The sequence below is a fragment of the Phoca vitulina genome, unplaced genomic scaffold, assembly GCF_004348235.1.
Source record: "Phoca vitulina isolate PV1807 unplaced genomic scaffold, GSC_HSeal_1.0 scaffold17, whole genome shotgun sequence".
Lineage (NCBI taxonomy): Eukaryota > Metazoa > Chordata > Mammalia > Carnivora > Phocidae > Phoca > Phoca vitulina.
The window spans coordinates 8,637,921-8,652,726 of record NW_022589720.1 but is presented as its reverse complement, the minus strand read 5'-3'; the positions used below and the strand labels follow the sequence as shown (position 1 = coordinate 8,652,726).

Below are 14,806 nucleotides of genomic sequence, written 5' to 3'. Positions count from 1 at the left end.
TTTACAAATGTTAATTGTATCAAATGCCATTTTAAAAATGCCTTATGAAGACTGAAGAACCTTGGCCAAAATCTAAGTAAATGGGACTGTCCACATGTTCATCCTCAGAATCTAGTCAGTGTTTCAGTTCATAAGCCAGAATAGAATTAGGTGGGCTTTTCCAGTGTGAGAGGCATTTTGTTTTGCCTTAATTTGCCTTTTGATTGGTTTTGATTCAATCTAAGTGTAAAATTGTCAAGTAAAAATATCTTGATTTAACACAGACTTTACGGATGCTTTTAAAGTCACCATGTGATAAATGCAAGACCTTAATGAGAATTTCTCCATAGCCACACTATTGACATTTTGGGCCCAGTTATTCTGTGTTGTGGGGCCGTTCTGTACATCGTAGGATGTTGAGCTGCATCCCCGGGCTTTCCCCACTGGATGCCAATAGCTTCTCCCTTCCTGGTGGTGACAAACAGAAGTGTCTCCATACATTGCCCAGTGTCCCCCAGGGGAGCAGAACTGGTCCTGGTGTGAACCACAGCCATGTGCCTAGACCCCATCCCAGCCCTCTGACTCGGAAGGTCCACCTCTGGTCTCAGACTTGTGTTCCTTTAAAAGTTCATCTGGTGATTTGATGTGCATCCTCAACTGAGCTAATCTTCAGTAGATTAGCTACAGCTTTGAAATGGACTCTGATCAGGAATATGATCACATGTTATTTAGTTATAAAGTCAGGTAAAGAACAGGTAGGGGTGGTTTTATCCCCTTAGTTACCAACAGGCATGGGGAGTGACTTAGCAGTTTTCCACCTTGCCTGCACCGTGGAGTGGGCTGAGAAATTGAGACAATTGCTGATAGCCGAGCCCTACTCCCCACAGTCCTGGGTGCGCATACCTTCTGGAACTCCAACATTTTGAGTACTAGTCTGCTGCAGTTATGAACACGGTTTGTCATCTGATCACCATCACTGAGTTAGGTGGGCATCCATTAGTTACTCTGTAAGTGTTATCAATTTCAAAGACGGAATATGAGATGCTAAAGATTTAATCAACCCCTCTCGTAAACACCCTTAATAACCATTTTAGAACTTTTAATACCATTGATAGGAAAATGAAGTCCCTAAAAAAAATGACCAGTCAAGATGTCTTGAGTATTTATAGATGCCTGTTAATATAATAGACCAGCGATTTTTAAACGAGCTGCCGGAGGTAATTCACAAAGTCTGCTGTGCCCAGGATCTCCACATTCAGAGCAGTAAAGACTACAGCATCGGGACACAAAGCCTCCCACCATAACGGATACAAAAAAGAGCTTTAAGACTGTCTGGGCCTTTCGGTTGAAATTAAAAGCAGAGTCCACAGCCTCTTGCCTTGGCCAGGTGCCCATGCCAACACTGGTGGGAAGGTAGCCTTTAGCAGGATGGTCCCAAAGCAAAGTGCTATGAGCTCCCACACCTCTTTCCTGACATGGCAGATGGCTAGATCCCTGGAGCCCCTGGGAGATCCCCTCTTTTAATGTCCACGTTGTATTCAAAAGAGGAACCTGGAACCATGAGGAGTGTTGAGGGCGGCAATGAGAAGACACGGCTATTTCTGCTGAAGCCTCAAGAGCACCAAGCCTGCATAGATGCGCCCCCTCCAGCTCCCGCTCACTAGAGGACTGTCCCTGAGTACCCCCGACTTCACGACGAGGAGGCTCGTCGTAGCTTCTGAACGGATCAGATGCCACAAGGGACTTAGCAGTGCCTGGCCGTCCAGAACGTGCCACGGAGCTTTACCGTGTTGTGGTCCCGCAGCGTCCCACTTGGCCCTCTGCCTGGTCCCCTCTGAGCTTTCACAGGGACAAGGTAGAGAGGGAAGGAGTTAATGAATAAAAGGGCCTGGAATCCGTGCAAGCTCTCAGCTTGGCGCCTGCAATTGGGACAGTTTGTTGAATGGGTACCCTATGGTACCACAGACAACTTCCACATTAGCCCTTTCTAATAGAAAATAAGGAGTCAAAATGACCCTTGTGGCCAAGAGGAGTGGCTAAAAGCACTGGTGGACAGCAGTGGATGTCAAAAGCAGAGCCACCAGCTGCCACGTGCCTTCTGCTGGTAACCCAGAGAAGGGCAGTAGCTGCCTTTTTTTTTCTATCCTCTTTCCCCAGTCCCTTAGAGAGAAGAGCTTGAATGGGTGACCCATCCACACCAAGCCTGGCTAGAGAGACCAGGTCAGTCCCGGTGACTCCCTTGCCCCGTCCCACCCTCTCCTCTGCACCCTCTCCTTCTGCCAACCCTGCTTTCTCTCCCCTCCAGAATTGTCCCACATCATCCCCCAGCCACAGGTAGATTAGAAAGCATTTCTGGAAACTGCCGGGGATGTGTTCCCCAGTAGTCATTTGTTAAACAGAGGCACAGAGATGCCCCTGGGGAAGATGAACAGCAGGATGAGAAAGAAGTTGATTCTCCCAAGTCTTTGATGTAAGAAAAATCAGTTTGAGCTGATTTAAAAATCGTTCTGACTTATGCCATAACATTTTCCTTTCAGGGAGAGACTTTTCTCTCTTTCATGCATCATCCTGTGTTTACCTGCTTTCATGCAGGTTCCTTTTTTGATGCTGAGAGGATGCTTGAAATAGATAATCAGGTTGACTCAAAGCCTGTGGGATTAGCAGCCATGAAACCTTGAAAAGCTGACAAGGTCTGGAATGGCAAAGGCTCCAGAGACAGATCCTGAAAACGGGTTTTCCTGGTTGATTGTCATGCCCCCCGTAGTTGAGTCAAAGACACACCCACAGCCTTTGCCCAGATTCCTGTCCTGGGAGGGGGGAGCAGTGTGGCCCCCACCCGATCCAAGACTAGAGAGAAGTGGCCCTATCTTCTGGGGAGGTAGATCCCCTTCATCTGTGAAATGGAACCATGGTCCCTGTCTCAAACGCTGGTGCACACGCAGGTGCCTGAGAAGCCATAGCCAAGTTGGCACGCTTTTAAAAATAAAACCTAACTCCATTCAATTTTTCTCCCCCATCATGATTTTGTTTTATTTAAAAAAAAAAAAAATTGGGTGTATTTTTTCTCTTCCCACCGTTCATCAAATGCAGGGCAAAGGTTAAAAGGTTGATCCGAAGTTCATGGGTGAAACCTAGGCTCCAATATGGTGATATTTCAGAGGAAGGGTCTTTGGGAGGAAATGGAAGCACAGAGAGATTAAGCACTTGGCCCAAGGTCACACAGCCCCTGAAATGGCAGAGCCAGGACTCAAACCTAGGCTCGCTGGTTCTAGGTCCGTGCTCTGGACTTGCCAGTGGTGCTGCACCACTGTTCCCAGTCTGAATGCTCGGATAGCGTTTACTCGGGGCCAGGCAGTCTTCTCAGCACGCGCGTACTGGATTGGTTTCCCATTGCTGCTCTAGCAAATTACCACAAACATGGTGGCTTAAAACAACAGACATTGATTATCTTACTGTTTTACAGGTCAGGAGGCCCAAATGGGTCTTGTTGGGCTAAAATCAGTATGTCGCCAGGGCTGCGTTCCTTCTGGAAACTCAGGGGAGAACCAGTTTTCTTGTCTTTCCCAGCTTCTAGAGGTGCCCACAGTTCCTTGGCTTGTGGCCCTTTCTTCCATCTTCAGATCCAGCAATGAGAGGTCACACCTTCTCACACCACTTCACTTCACCACTTCTGCCACCCCCTCTCACTTATAGGACCCTCCTGGTTACATGGGCCCACCGGGATAATCCAGGACAATCTCCCCAACTAAAGGTCAGCTGATGAGGTCTATCTGCAACCTCCATTCCCCCTGGCCAGATAACCCAACCTTTTCACAGCTTACAGAGATTAATGTGGACATCCTGGGGGCAGGGGACCACCTGCTCATCCATACTTGACTATCCAGATACACACAGGATACATAGTAGTATGTATGTATCTACTATGTCCATCTCACAGAGGAAGTTACTGAGTCAGAGAGAGGTTGGGTATATTGTCCAAATCACACAGCCAGCAGACAGAGATCAAGGGCCTTTCAGGTGTCTAGCCACACAATGTGTGTCCTCAAGCACTGGTTAACCCCGACGCTAAGAAAACAGGAATACCAGCTATCTCCAAACAAATCAGTAGCATAGAAACATCTATGCCCCCAGGTGATCCCAGCACTCGGTTTGCCTGGGACCCCCCAGCTTTATATCTCTTACCTCATTTTACTCCCAGAAAATGCCCTGGTAGGTGGGAAATACTGGGGTCTCCCTCCTGGAGCTGATGGGAATGTGAGTATCCACGCTCTCGATGATTCTGAGCCCCAGTCCCCAGGTGGGAGCGGTGCATGCGTGGGCCATATCTGGGACCTCTCCCAGGTTGTGGATTCTTTCCCTCTCCCCAGTGAACTTCAGTCAACAATGACAGTTGTTTATATAAGTAACTAGCGTGGATAAGAAGAGGTGTTAAGACCTTCTCGGGCTTCTCTCAATTCTTTCCACTGTGGCTGTCAAGGGAGCCTTTAAGGAGCCAGCAGCTAAATGTGTCCGGAAAGAATCGGGGATGTGGAAATGACTGCTTTCTCGGGTGGAGAAGGAGTGCTGGTTAGTTTTTATTCATTCCTCCTTGGTTTCCTTTCCTTTTTTTTTTTTTTTTTTTTTTTTTTTTTTGGGTTCTCTCCAGACCGTTGAAAACTGTGTGTGCATTTTAAGGAACCTGTCGTACCGGCTGGCAGCAGAAACTTCTCAGGGACAGCACATGGGCACGGATGAGCTGGACGGGCTGCTCTGTGGGGAGGCCAACGGCAAAGACGCGGAGAGTTCCGGGTGCTGGGGCAAGAAGAAGAAGAAAAAGAAATCCCAAGATCAGGTAATGCCGGCGACTCGCAGCTGCATGCAGTGATCCCCTTCCCTGATGGCAGCATTAGTGTTTCTTCCGCACAGATCGGTACGGGGCTCTCTACATTCCGTGCCTGGTAAAACCACTCACGCATCTGCAGTTTCTCCGTGGGGCTTTCACGGCTCAGACGGGCGAGCATCACACGACTTCCCCCACGTCCTGCAGCCCAGCCCAGATAGGGACTTTGAAAAAGAGAGTCTCGTGGGTCCCGGGCAGGCCCTAAGGTCCCAGCTTGTAGAGTCGGCCCCGGGTGCTGATTCTTCTGCGTGTCGATGTGCACGTTGACGGAGGTCCTCACCGGGGACAGGCGGGGTGCCTTGCAGGTGGTATAGATGCACACAGTGGGTGCGGCGTCAGAAGGGAAGCTGAGCACAAACGCACAAAAACCCAACACATAGTTCACTGCATGTTTTGAAACATTTCGATGTGTAATCTTGCACTTATTGTTAGAAATGGTGGAGGGGCGCTCAGACTCACAGTTCTCCAGCAGAATGACATTAGGAGCTTGGCCTTGGGGGACAATTCTGATAAATTCAGAAAGCTGTCCAGCTGGAGAGGTCTCTTCAAAACGGATGGACTTTACCTCGAGCCGCTGTAAGTAGGCTGCCTGCAGTGAAGTAAAGGCCAGTAGGCAGCCACTCTTGGCCTTGGTGGAATCAAGACAGCCTCCAGCCCTGTCCCCGGGAGCCCCTGGGAGGCAGAATCCTTCACCCATTGGGCCCCCCAGGGAAGGGAGTGGTGTGTGGTACCTGCCGGCCCCCGAAACTCCTGCTACGGAGGTTGTCCCATCTTACTGTGGTCTGGACAGTGTGATCATGCGTCCAGACTCCCCCTGGACACCATGGTCATATCCGAGCGGCTAAGGGTCATACAGACCCAAGATCTGGCTGTCCTCAGAAGTGAACAACTAGGAAAGCAGGACAGAACTCACAACACTCTCTCCTAGCAGGTTTTAACTCAAAATAAATATGCAGAAGTATCTGGTCAGATCACAGCACATCATTTTTCAAAGTATTTTCAGAATCATGCTTTGAGGAAGGATTAGAAGCTATTTTGTTTGGAGTAAGGATTCATGGGAATGCATTCTTAAATGTACTTCCCAAATTTAACGTGAATGCGCCAGTGTTTGCATTTTTTAGGCTCTAGTTCTCTTGCTGTTTGTGGCCCCTGAGGGCTGCTCCAGGAATATCTACAACTTCTAGATCTGTATGTTCCAGCATAAACACACCTATAATTTAAAAAATACATGCTGCTTGCCTTTTTGATAGTAATCATCCACTCTGAGAGGTTCCCAACCCTGCTTTCTCTCCTGTCATGGATCAGTGCTCTGTGTCCACTGTCTCCCCAGGCCTTTTAAGAGCATTGAGCCATAGGTCTTAATGCAGCCACCTAAAAACCTCCCACCAGGTGAATGCAATGGTTAACTAGCAGGTATGTCTTGAATGCCTACTATGTATCAGGCATGGTACCAAATAATGTCAGATACCTCAGTTTTCCTTCCCGGTACTACCCAGACCATGATGGCTTCTGAACTTTTTTACTATCAAATAAGTGATAAATGGCCTAACAAAGGTATAATGAATGGGTCCTTCCCATGGTTTCCTGCTGCATTACCGTATCCCAGAGGGCCCTGTCCCTTCACTGCTTCATCCCGGAAATTGAATGAGCGTAATAAAGTTTGAAAACAGCATATGGGCAGGAATGTGGTGCTTCCCAATCTGTCCAGTGATCATAAGCCCCCCGGGGTCTCACCCACCACCTGCAGACTCAGAACCTCCGGGATGGGCCCCAGGCAACTTTGGAGTGCAGATTTGGGAAATTGTATTAACACATTAGCCTTGGTTTAAAAAAGCAAAAGCAAACCTTTGAACTGAGCTTGAATTCACTCTGACTTCAAGGTTTTCTCTCTAGTCTGTTGCTTGAACTCTGAAGAGCATCCTTCTGATGACCTCCACACCTGTCACTGGTGTCCCATCAGTAGGAGTCGGCCCCAAACCCTCAACCCTTTTTCCGACTCTGGCAAGGTGCGCTCACGTGGCTAGAAGCCCTGCAAGTGACAGGTGAGATTAGGTGTTGATTGGGTCCGGAGAAGCCAGGAGTCAGAAGAGAGTCTTCATGGACTCCCCCCAAAAGGCAGCCCTCCTTTCAAGCTGGTTAGCTGCTTCCGTAGAACCTTATGATGAACAACTTCCCACCTTAGAATGTTGTATTTTTGAACCATATTTTATGACATCGATGAGCTATTTTCTAAGTTGAGTAAGATGAAGAGATTAATACAGTTTTATCATTTTTGCCAAAAGTCTAAGTGAAGATTTATGAGGGTCATTTGTCCCATGTTTTTCTGAGGATATTCCTTAAGGAAACAAAAAGGATTTCTTGAAGAAAGTTTTGCTGAAACAACCATATTAAAATACAGTAGAACATTGTTGTTTATAAAGAAACTTCGAAGTTATGGTTTCAGTCAAGTGATAGTTTTGTAAAAGACTTTTAACTGTGCTCTAATATAATACAAACATATTTTATGAAAGATTTTAATGTAAACAGATAGCAGTTATGCTTGTTTGCAAGTCATTTCATATGTCTGTCAAGGTCAGTATATCTAAAAAGTCAAGAGTAAAAACCATCTTGCACTTAAAACCGGTGGAAGGGAGGCACAGCTGAAAGGCCTGGAGATGGGGAGGAGAGCATGAGACATGAAGGAGCAGGATAGGATAAGGTGGGCGCATCCGCCTGGCAGCCCTCCCAGCCTGGCGACCGGTCCCCTGGAGAGAACGGAATCTAGATGGCGCCACCTGCTGGGAAGGATGGGCATTTGCGCCAGCCTGGGGTCTCCACAGAGAGCTCCGGCTTCACCCTGAGGAACGTGGTTTGCACCTCCCGGAATGCAGGCGGCCATTCCGAATAGTCTAAAGGAATTAAAGGCCAGCTGTCTCAAGTGAGAGGAGGAACCAAGGCCCTAATTCATCACTGTTAACGGGTTGCAACAAGGTGAGAAATGGAAATGTCCCCAGGCCTAAGACAAAGCATCCCCATCTTTGCCTTCAGAGCCTGCAGACTGACTTAACTCACCTAGAAGCTTCCGGAAAGTTCTAGGTTTACAGCTTCAAAGATGGTCAGATATCCATTCTCTGGAATCTCTGTTGCTCATAAAGTCAGGTTTTCAAAGAATGTATAGTGATTAGAGAGAATATATAATACAAAGTGAAGTGAAGAAAAATAATAGAAAAACAAGGGTGTATATAGAGAGTTATAGATATGACATAGATAAAACCTGGCTGATTTCGCAAAATGTGTGTCACATGCAAATATAAAATATGTATATTTTTATCTATGTGTATCTGTATATATACGTATGTGTTTCTAGAGAAAGTGCAGTCAAAGACAGAGGATAGTGATTCTTTGTACTTGGCATATTTACAAATTTTCTAATAGGCATTACATTTGTAATCTTTTCAAATACCATTTAGAAAATAATATTTTAGAAAGCATGAACTGATTAAGTCAATGTTTGCTTATAGGAATGTATTCGTTTTCTTCTCTTTAAGATGCCCAGAGAAAGGTATATGAGAAGGTTGTCTAATCCACAACACATACTTCCTAGGACAGAGGAGCCAGAGATTTTACCAGGAAGTCAAAGTGATAAAAATCGTAATTGGTTTAATGATCGCCTCTGGAGCTTGCTGTATCCCAGAAATGTATGTCGACTCCCGCCCTCGGCGTTGTTACCCCATACCTGGGGGAATGCTGTGATACTGCAAAGGACAGATTTGGTTACAGTAAAAATCTCAGAGGCTTTATCCTTTAGATTCTTAATTGGAATAAAGCAAGAAAATACCTGATACAAAGATATGCTTCATTCATGCTCTTATTTCAAGAAACGGTTGCTATTAGGGCGCCTGGGTGGCTCAGTCAGTTAAGCGTCTGGCTCTTGATTTCAGCTCAGGTCATGATCTCAGGGTCACGAGATCGAGCCCAGCATGGGGCTCCATGCTCGGTGAGGAATCTGCTTGTCCCTCTCCCTCCCCCCACTTGCGTGCATGTGCGAGCTCTCTCTCTCTCAAATAAATAAATAACATCTTTAAAAAAAAAAAAAAGAAGAAAGAAAGAAAGAAATTGTTGCTATTGAACCATACTGGAACCATCAGACTATGAGCCCTGGAGTGTAGAAGTATTTAACATTTCTGGGCATCATATTCTGATCCAAAATGGCTTTGCAAATTTATTAATTTCTGACTCCGCGTTCTGTGCCTGTTGCCAAATTATAAGAAATTGCTGGTCTCTCTAGCCCTTTTCAGGCAGAACCCTACCCCCGCCCCACCAAACAGTCTACACGGCACGTGCCAAGAGGCGCATCTCACCTGTCAGGGGCTCCGCCGCCTTCTAGCAGGCTCTGTGCCAGTCGCTGGGCACAGTGGGGACAGGGACAGCAACCAGAAGATTGGGGTCCAGGGAAATGCAAGTAGACAAAATTGCTGTATTTACTTTTCCACCTTATGTAGAAACAAGCATCTTGTGTTTTGCAATTTGGGATATGGCCAAGGTTCCTGGGATGATATCCTGGGATTGGTGGTACTCAAAAGTGGATTTGAGGTAAAGAATACTGGCTGCTGGCCAGAGCTGACCTGAGCCTTCCAGACCCCTCAGTGTGAACTTGACAGTGCAGAGAAACTGCTGAGAAAAAAAGAAAGAACAAAGCAAGACAAGTGAGATGCCCTAGAACTCAGAACTTCTCTTTTCTGCTTGAATATCGCTTGTGAATTTTTTAGTTCACGTGGATATATATGTGTCCACATGGGTGAGGACGTTTAACCTACCAGAATTCAAAGATGATTCTGATCTGATATTTTCATATGATAGACTTTCTCTCTCCTGATCATCTTTGTTTCACAGTTTAGTGAGTTGTGGTCAATTTAAGAGTGGGCATTATTGCTCTTTTCCACCTCTTGCTTACGTTGTAGATGCCAGATGCATGGAACGGCAGGAAGTTTCATTTATGATATCACCATGATATTTTAGACACAAGAGCAATAGTAATGGGATTCTGCATAACATGATTTAATGCCCTCTTATTTTTACCTGATAATAGACATGTCTTGGCAGAACTTCCAGGGGTGTCCACCTGCACGCTTTCCTGGCCCATCCTTTGTCCCACGGACCAGCCTCTGAGATTTTGTTCTTGCTCTTCCTCTGTCCGTCCTTCTCCTCCCCTTCTGCTACTTAGAAGATTATCCTCTAAGACCAAATAAAACATCACCTCCATCCTTTCAAGACTTCTTCCAAGTAAAGAATTACGCATCCTCTAATCTACTCTCACCTGGTTTTATTGAACTTCCCCTCTAGTGCTGATCTACTGTAGCAGCTGACTCCCACAGAGAGGGAATCTGCTGAGGGGAAGCACTGGGTGAATCTGGTTTCTGTCATTGACTTCTAGCCCAACACCCAGAACCAGCTATGCTGAGTGACACTCAGTTTTGGGTCCATGGCAGCCTCTACCACTAGCTGGGGAGGTATTTCGAGTAGATGTTCACAGCTGTGACTTGTCCCAGCTTTGTCCATTTCCTTCTTGATGACACTTTGCCTCCAGGAGCCGCTGTGAGCCAAGAGTATTCTGTAGACCTTCTCTTTTCCATTTTTGGTTCAAACTGCTATCCAGCTTCTCCTGACAGTGCTGCATTTTATTATGTTAGTCAATATTCTGCATCTGCAAGGACCACCAAACCTAACAAACATTCTGTATCATGATAATCATCTGAGAACTTGGGTTTCATGTCAACAAGTGCGTAGAGGTGTGTCTCAAAGTTCCCTTGGAGAAGCAGTACTTTTGATCATGCCCTGAAGGTGTTAACACATGACACAGAAATGGTATTAGATGTCACGAAATCCCGTTGCCTGAAAGGTTTCCTGGGATTTTCAGGACTTTCTATCTGGTGTCACTTCTTCGTGAGCATCCCATGTTGCCCACTGCATCATATGGATGCTGTTGGCCCAGAAACGAGACTCTGACACTCAATAGTGATCAATATCCCAAAGTGCACAAATGAATTTTCTTGCTAGTTTAAATCACACTGGAGATTGGAATTTTAAAGAAGTTTCTCCTTATTTTGGACAAAATGGATGTTAATTATAAGCAAATATAAATATGCATGTACATACATGTGTGTATAACATGTAAATTATATATGAGTAAAATAGGAATAAGCTACGAGACGGAAGGGATGCACACACCTCCACCACCCCCCTCCTAGACAGCGCCACTATTGCAGTTCATACCAGGCAGATATCCTTTCAGATCTTCTCTCTCCATTTTTATGTACAGCTTTGTTTAACCCTTCAAAATACAGGTTGACTACATTGATGTGAGTATGAGTTAGGGAGCATGTCAGACAGCCAAACTCTTAGAGTTTGTGAGGGTCCTGAGAGTAGATAAGTGTCCTTCCCGCTGATGTGAAGGTCGACGCTGCTGGCAGCCCATATCTGTAGTCTGCAGAGGCTCTGAGATCTATCGTGTTCTCCTCTTTGGGAGAATTCCTCGTTCTCATGGTCCATGATGGCTCTTCATGTCCATCGTCCAGGAGCAGAAAAGGCACAAAGAAGACAGGAGAGGGAGGGAGTGTCCTTCTCCCCCCCAACCCCCGTGGTCTGTATCGGGTCATGTTAAAACCCAAAGTGCAAGGGGGGCAGGAAGTGTAGCATATCTGTGGGCCAACCATGACCCCAGGGCATCTTAACTAAGGGAAAGGGGGCACAGTGGTATATCTCAGGGGGTGCAGCAAGAGCTTTCTGTCCCTGTGAGGGGGAATCTTTTATTCCTGAAACTGTTGAGAGTTGTCTGCACACAGTGATGAAAAGTTTGCTTTTATTTATTTCACTGTTGGCAAATTCTCTGCCAACAGTGCAGCCCCTGATTACCTGCCCTCGGTGACCGCCCCCACCACCCACCTTGGCACAGCACGGATGGGAAGACAGATGTGGGCGTGACACCCACTCGTCTCACTCTGCGTGTTGTTGTACAATAGTTAATCCCGTGACTCAGCATGACCTTTTCCCTTGCCAGCAAATTGTCGCCAGCAGAACGAAGAGAGGGCTGCCAGGAATCTCACCGTAGGGGTGTACTGTGATGTGTGAACCAGTCCCTGATGATCAGAAAATGTGGTTGCTTCCAAATCTTAACTAATGTAAACTGTAATAAACTTGCGTAGCTAAATCTCACCCACGCCCTTAATCACTCTTCAAAGAGAAATTCTTAAAAGTGAACTCTCGAGACCAAATGAATCTGGGTACGTAAGCCAGGTTTTGTCTTAATCACGCTGGGTGGCAGTGACAGCTGATTGCAGTTTATCATCACGGATGGATCTGCCCTTTGTGGCATTCTTGGTGCTTTTTAAGTTCTCATTTCTTAATATCACAGGTTGCCTTTCTTCCAGCTTCCATTTTATTAGTAAACATGCTTTTTCTTTCGCTGCTTAATACCATTTCTTTACCAACCATCTGCTTATTTGAGCTGCTGCTCATTCCTTATGGCTGGCCTCATTGTGCCTTCACCTCACCATATGCCAGGAGCTTGGTGACTCAAGACATGATATTTCATGTCCTCAAAGCAACAAGTCACACAAGCCTGCAAGATCATGGTCGTCCTTGTTTGTGCAGCGACTCTCCTTGGTCACTGCCTATGAATGAATGAGATTCTCCTCGTACTGCTGCACCTCTCCTGTAAATATATCCCATCACCTAAAAATGCTGTTCTTTTACTTTCAGTGGCTTTACAGACTTAAAACTCCGATGTAGGCTTCCCATTTACTTTCCTTACTGACATTTTACCATGCAGTGCTTCATGCCATCAATAAATACTCTGTGCCTGGTCGGCTCTGTTGGTTAGGCCTCCAACTCTTGATGTCGGCTCAGGTCATGGTCCCAGGGTCATGGGATTGAGCCCGACGCGGGGCTCTGCATTCAGTGGGGAGTCTGCTTGGGATTCTCTCTCTCCCTCTCCCTCTGCCTCACCTCCTCCTCTCTCTCTCTCTCTAAAATAAATAAATCAAAAAAAATATTCTGTGTTTTATACTACTAGATCAGGGTTTCTCAGCCTTGCCACTCTTGACATTTTGAGCCGGATAATTCTCTGTTGTGGGGGCTGTCCTGTGCATTGTAGGATTCTATCAGCATTCCTGCCTTCTACCCAGTAGATGCCAATAGTACCCCCTCCCCCAGTTGTGACAGTCAACAATGTCTCCAACATTGCTGGTTGTCACCTTGGATGATAAAATCCCTTCAGTAGAGATTCACTGTATTAGCCTGGCTTTGAAGGATGTATCATCAAAGATATAAACAAACAAGACTATGGGATTACCTGAGGGGGGTTGGCACGTCAAGGACAGAGCCCTTTAAAAGGTAGGTAATGGAAAAAATAAGTAAAAGGTAGGTAATGGAGAGATTCCTGGACCAAGTTTCCCGAGATGTGGATGAGAAGTTAGGAACAGAGAGAGTTCTAGAGGGGTGTTAGTGGTGTTCTGGTTGGTTCCATTGCAATGACTAGGAGAAAGGGCAGGCAAGCCTGGTGGTATGGACCAGCCTTGGTTACACTAGTCTGTGGGGCACAGCACAGTGGCCTCATTGTGCCAGTCCCTAGAGTAGGCAGCATCACTGGCCTCCCTCCCACCTCTTCCTGAGGGATGTGTGCCCCTTGGCTCCACACCCACAGAGATGAATCAGCAAGGCTTTCCCTGAATCTCTTTTATTCTGATCCTTGATTCAGAAAATATATCCTGCCTCTTTAACACAGGTTTACAATCTCTCAAATGCAAAACCCTTCATATCTTCTTCAAGGAGAGCCTAGAGACAATGTGTGCCACATAAATACAGCTCGTTGGCCACCACCTCTGTCCCCTCTTTGCAAGGGCTCAGCCCCCTTGTTGTTGACGTCTTCTAAATAGCGCCTAGGGGACTTACACACCTGAGCTACCCTCTTCTTCAAAATTCCCAAGAGTCAACACAAGAATCATCTCACTCCTGGCTTTTTATAGCTGCTCAGAGGGTCTTCATCACTTTTATTCCCAGCCTCCCTTTCCCTCATCCTCAAAAAAGCTGGAAGTGATAATGAAACTCTGTAAAAGGAAAATCTATTGGTAACTCCGCTGTTCAAACCAAGCCAAGCCAAGATGGCAGACAGGATGGACTTGTGTGTATGTTGTTGCTTTTTAAAGGATGTAGTACGGGCTGCACCCTGATTAAACCAAGCCCTGTGTGAGAGAACATTCTTGACTATTCCCATCTTCAAACCATCTTCTCTTCTGACATGGTGCGAGATGCAACTTCAGCTGGGAGGGAAGAGTGGGATTTTAAAGGTGAATGTGTCCCTGATCCCAGATCCACACCCTTTATCTTTCAGTTTCCTTGGTCTGTTGTTTATTTCACCAAAACCCCTTAAAAACGAACAGCCTGCACATGGGATAATGACAGTGATGTCCCCTCACTGGTAGAGAAATATGGGCAACAGAGTTGCATTGCGCTAATGAAGAAGCCTTTTCTGAGTGTGTTCTGAAGACACAGCTGAGCCAGAGAAGCTCTTCTTACATGGCTTGCGTGGCTGCGACTTCAGTGAGAGAAGCCTGGATCGCTCAGCACCTCTGGGCTGTAGATCCTTCCCCTGGATTTGGGGAACACTCCTTCTCTGCATCTCCGTGGTACCCAGCCCAGGGACGGAGGTGTAAGCCCAGTGCAGGGGAAGAGCTGAGAGTCTCTTGTTAATTCTTCTCACTAGTAGGGGCTTTTATGAGTGCAATAATTCAAGCACTCCGTGAGCCACCATCCCCAAAAGAAGCCCATGTTTACCAAGTCTCTGGGTGTATGGGCATCTTTACTTTCTGGTTTGGGAACTTTCTGATTTTTGTCCCTAACTTACATCTTTCTCTTCATATAAGGAGAAAAATGGCTTCTACTCTTCCATCCTCAAGCCAACTAAGAAATCTT

At 46.3% G+C, this 14,806-nt stretch overlaps 1 protein-coding gene across 5 annotated transcripts in view; it reads left to right on the top strand.

Moving 5' to 3' along the window:
- Nucleotides 1–14,806, top strand: part of CTNND2 (catenin delta 2) — an 887,227-nt gene that overhangs the window by 754,584 nt on the left and 117,837 nt on the right. For all 5 annotated transcript variants that reach the window (XM_032415368.1, XM_032415365.1, XM_032415366.1 and 2 more), the window contains one exon: nt 4,625–4,810. In XM_032415368.1, coding sequence (XP_032271259.1) covers nt 4,625–4,810 — 186 coding nt within the window. The remainder of the gene's footprint in view (nt 1–4,624; nt 4,811–14,806) is intronic.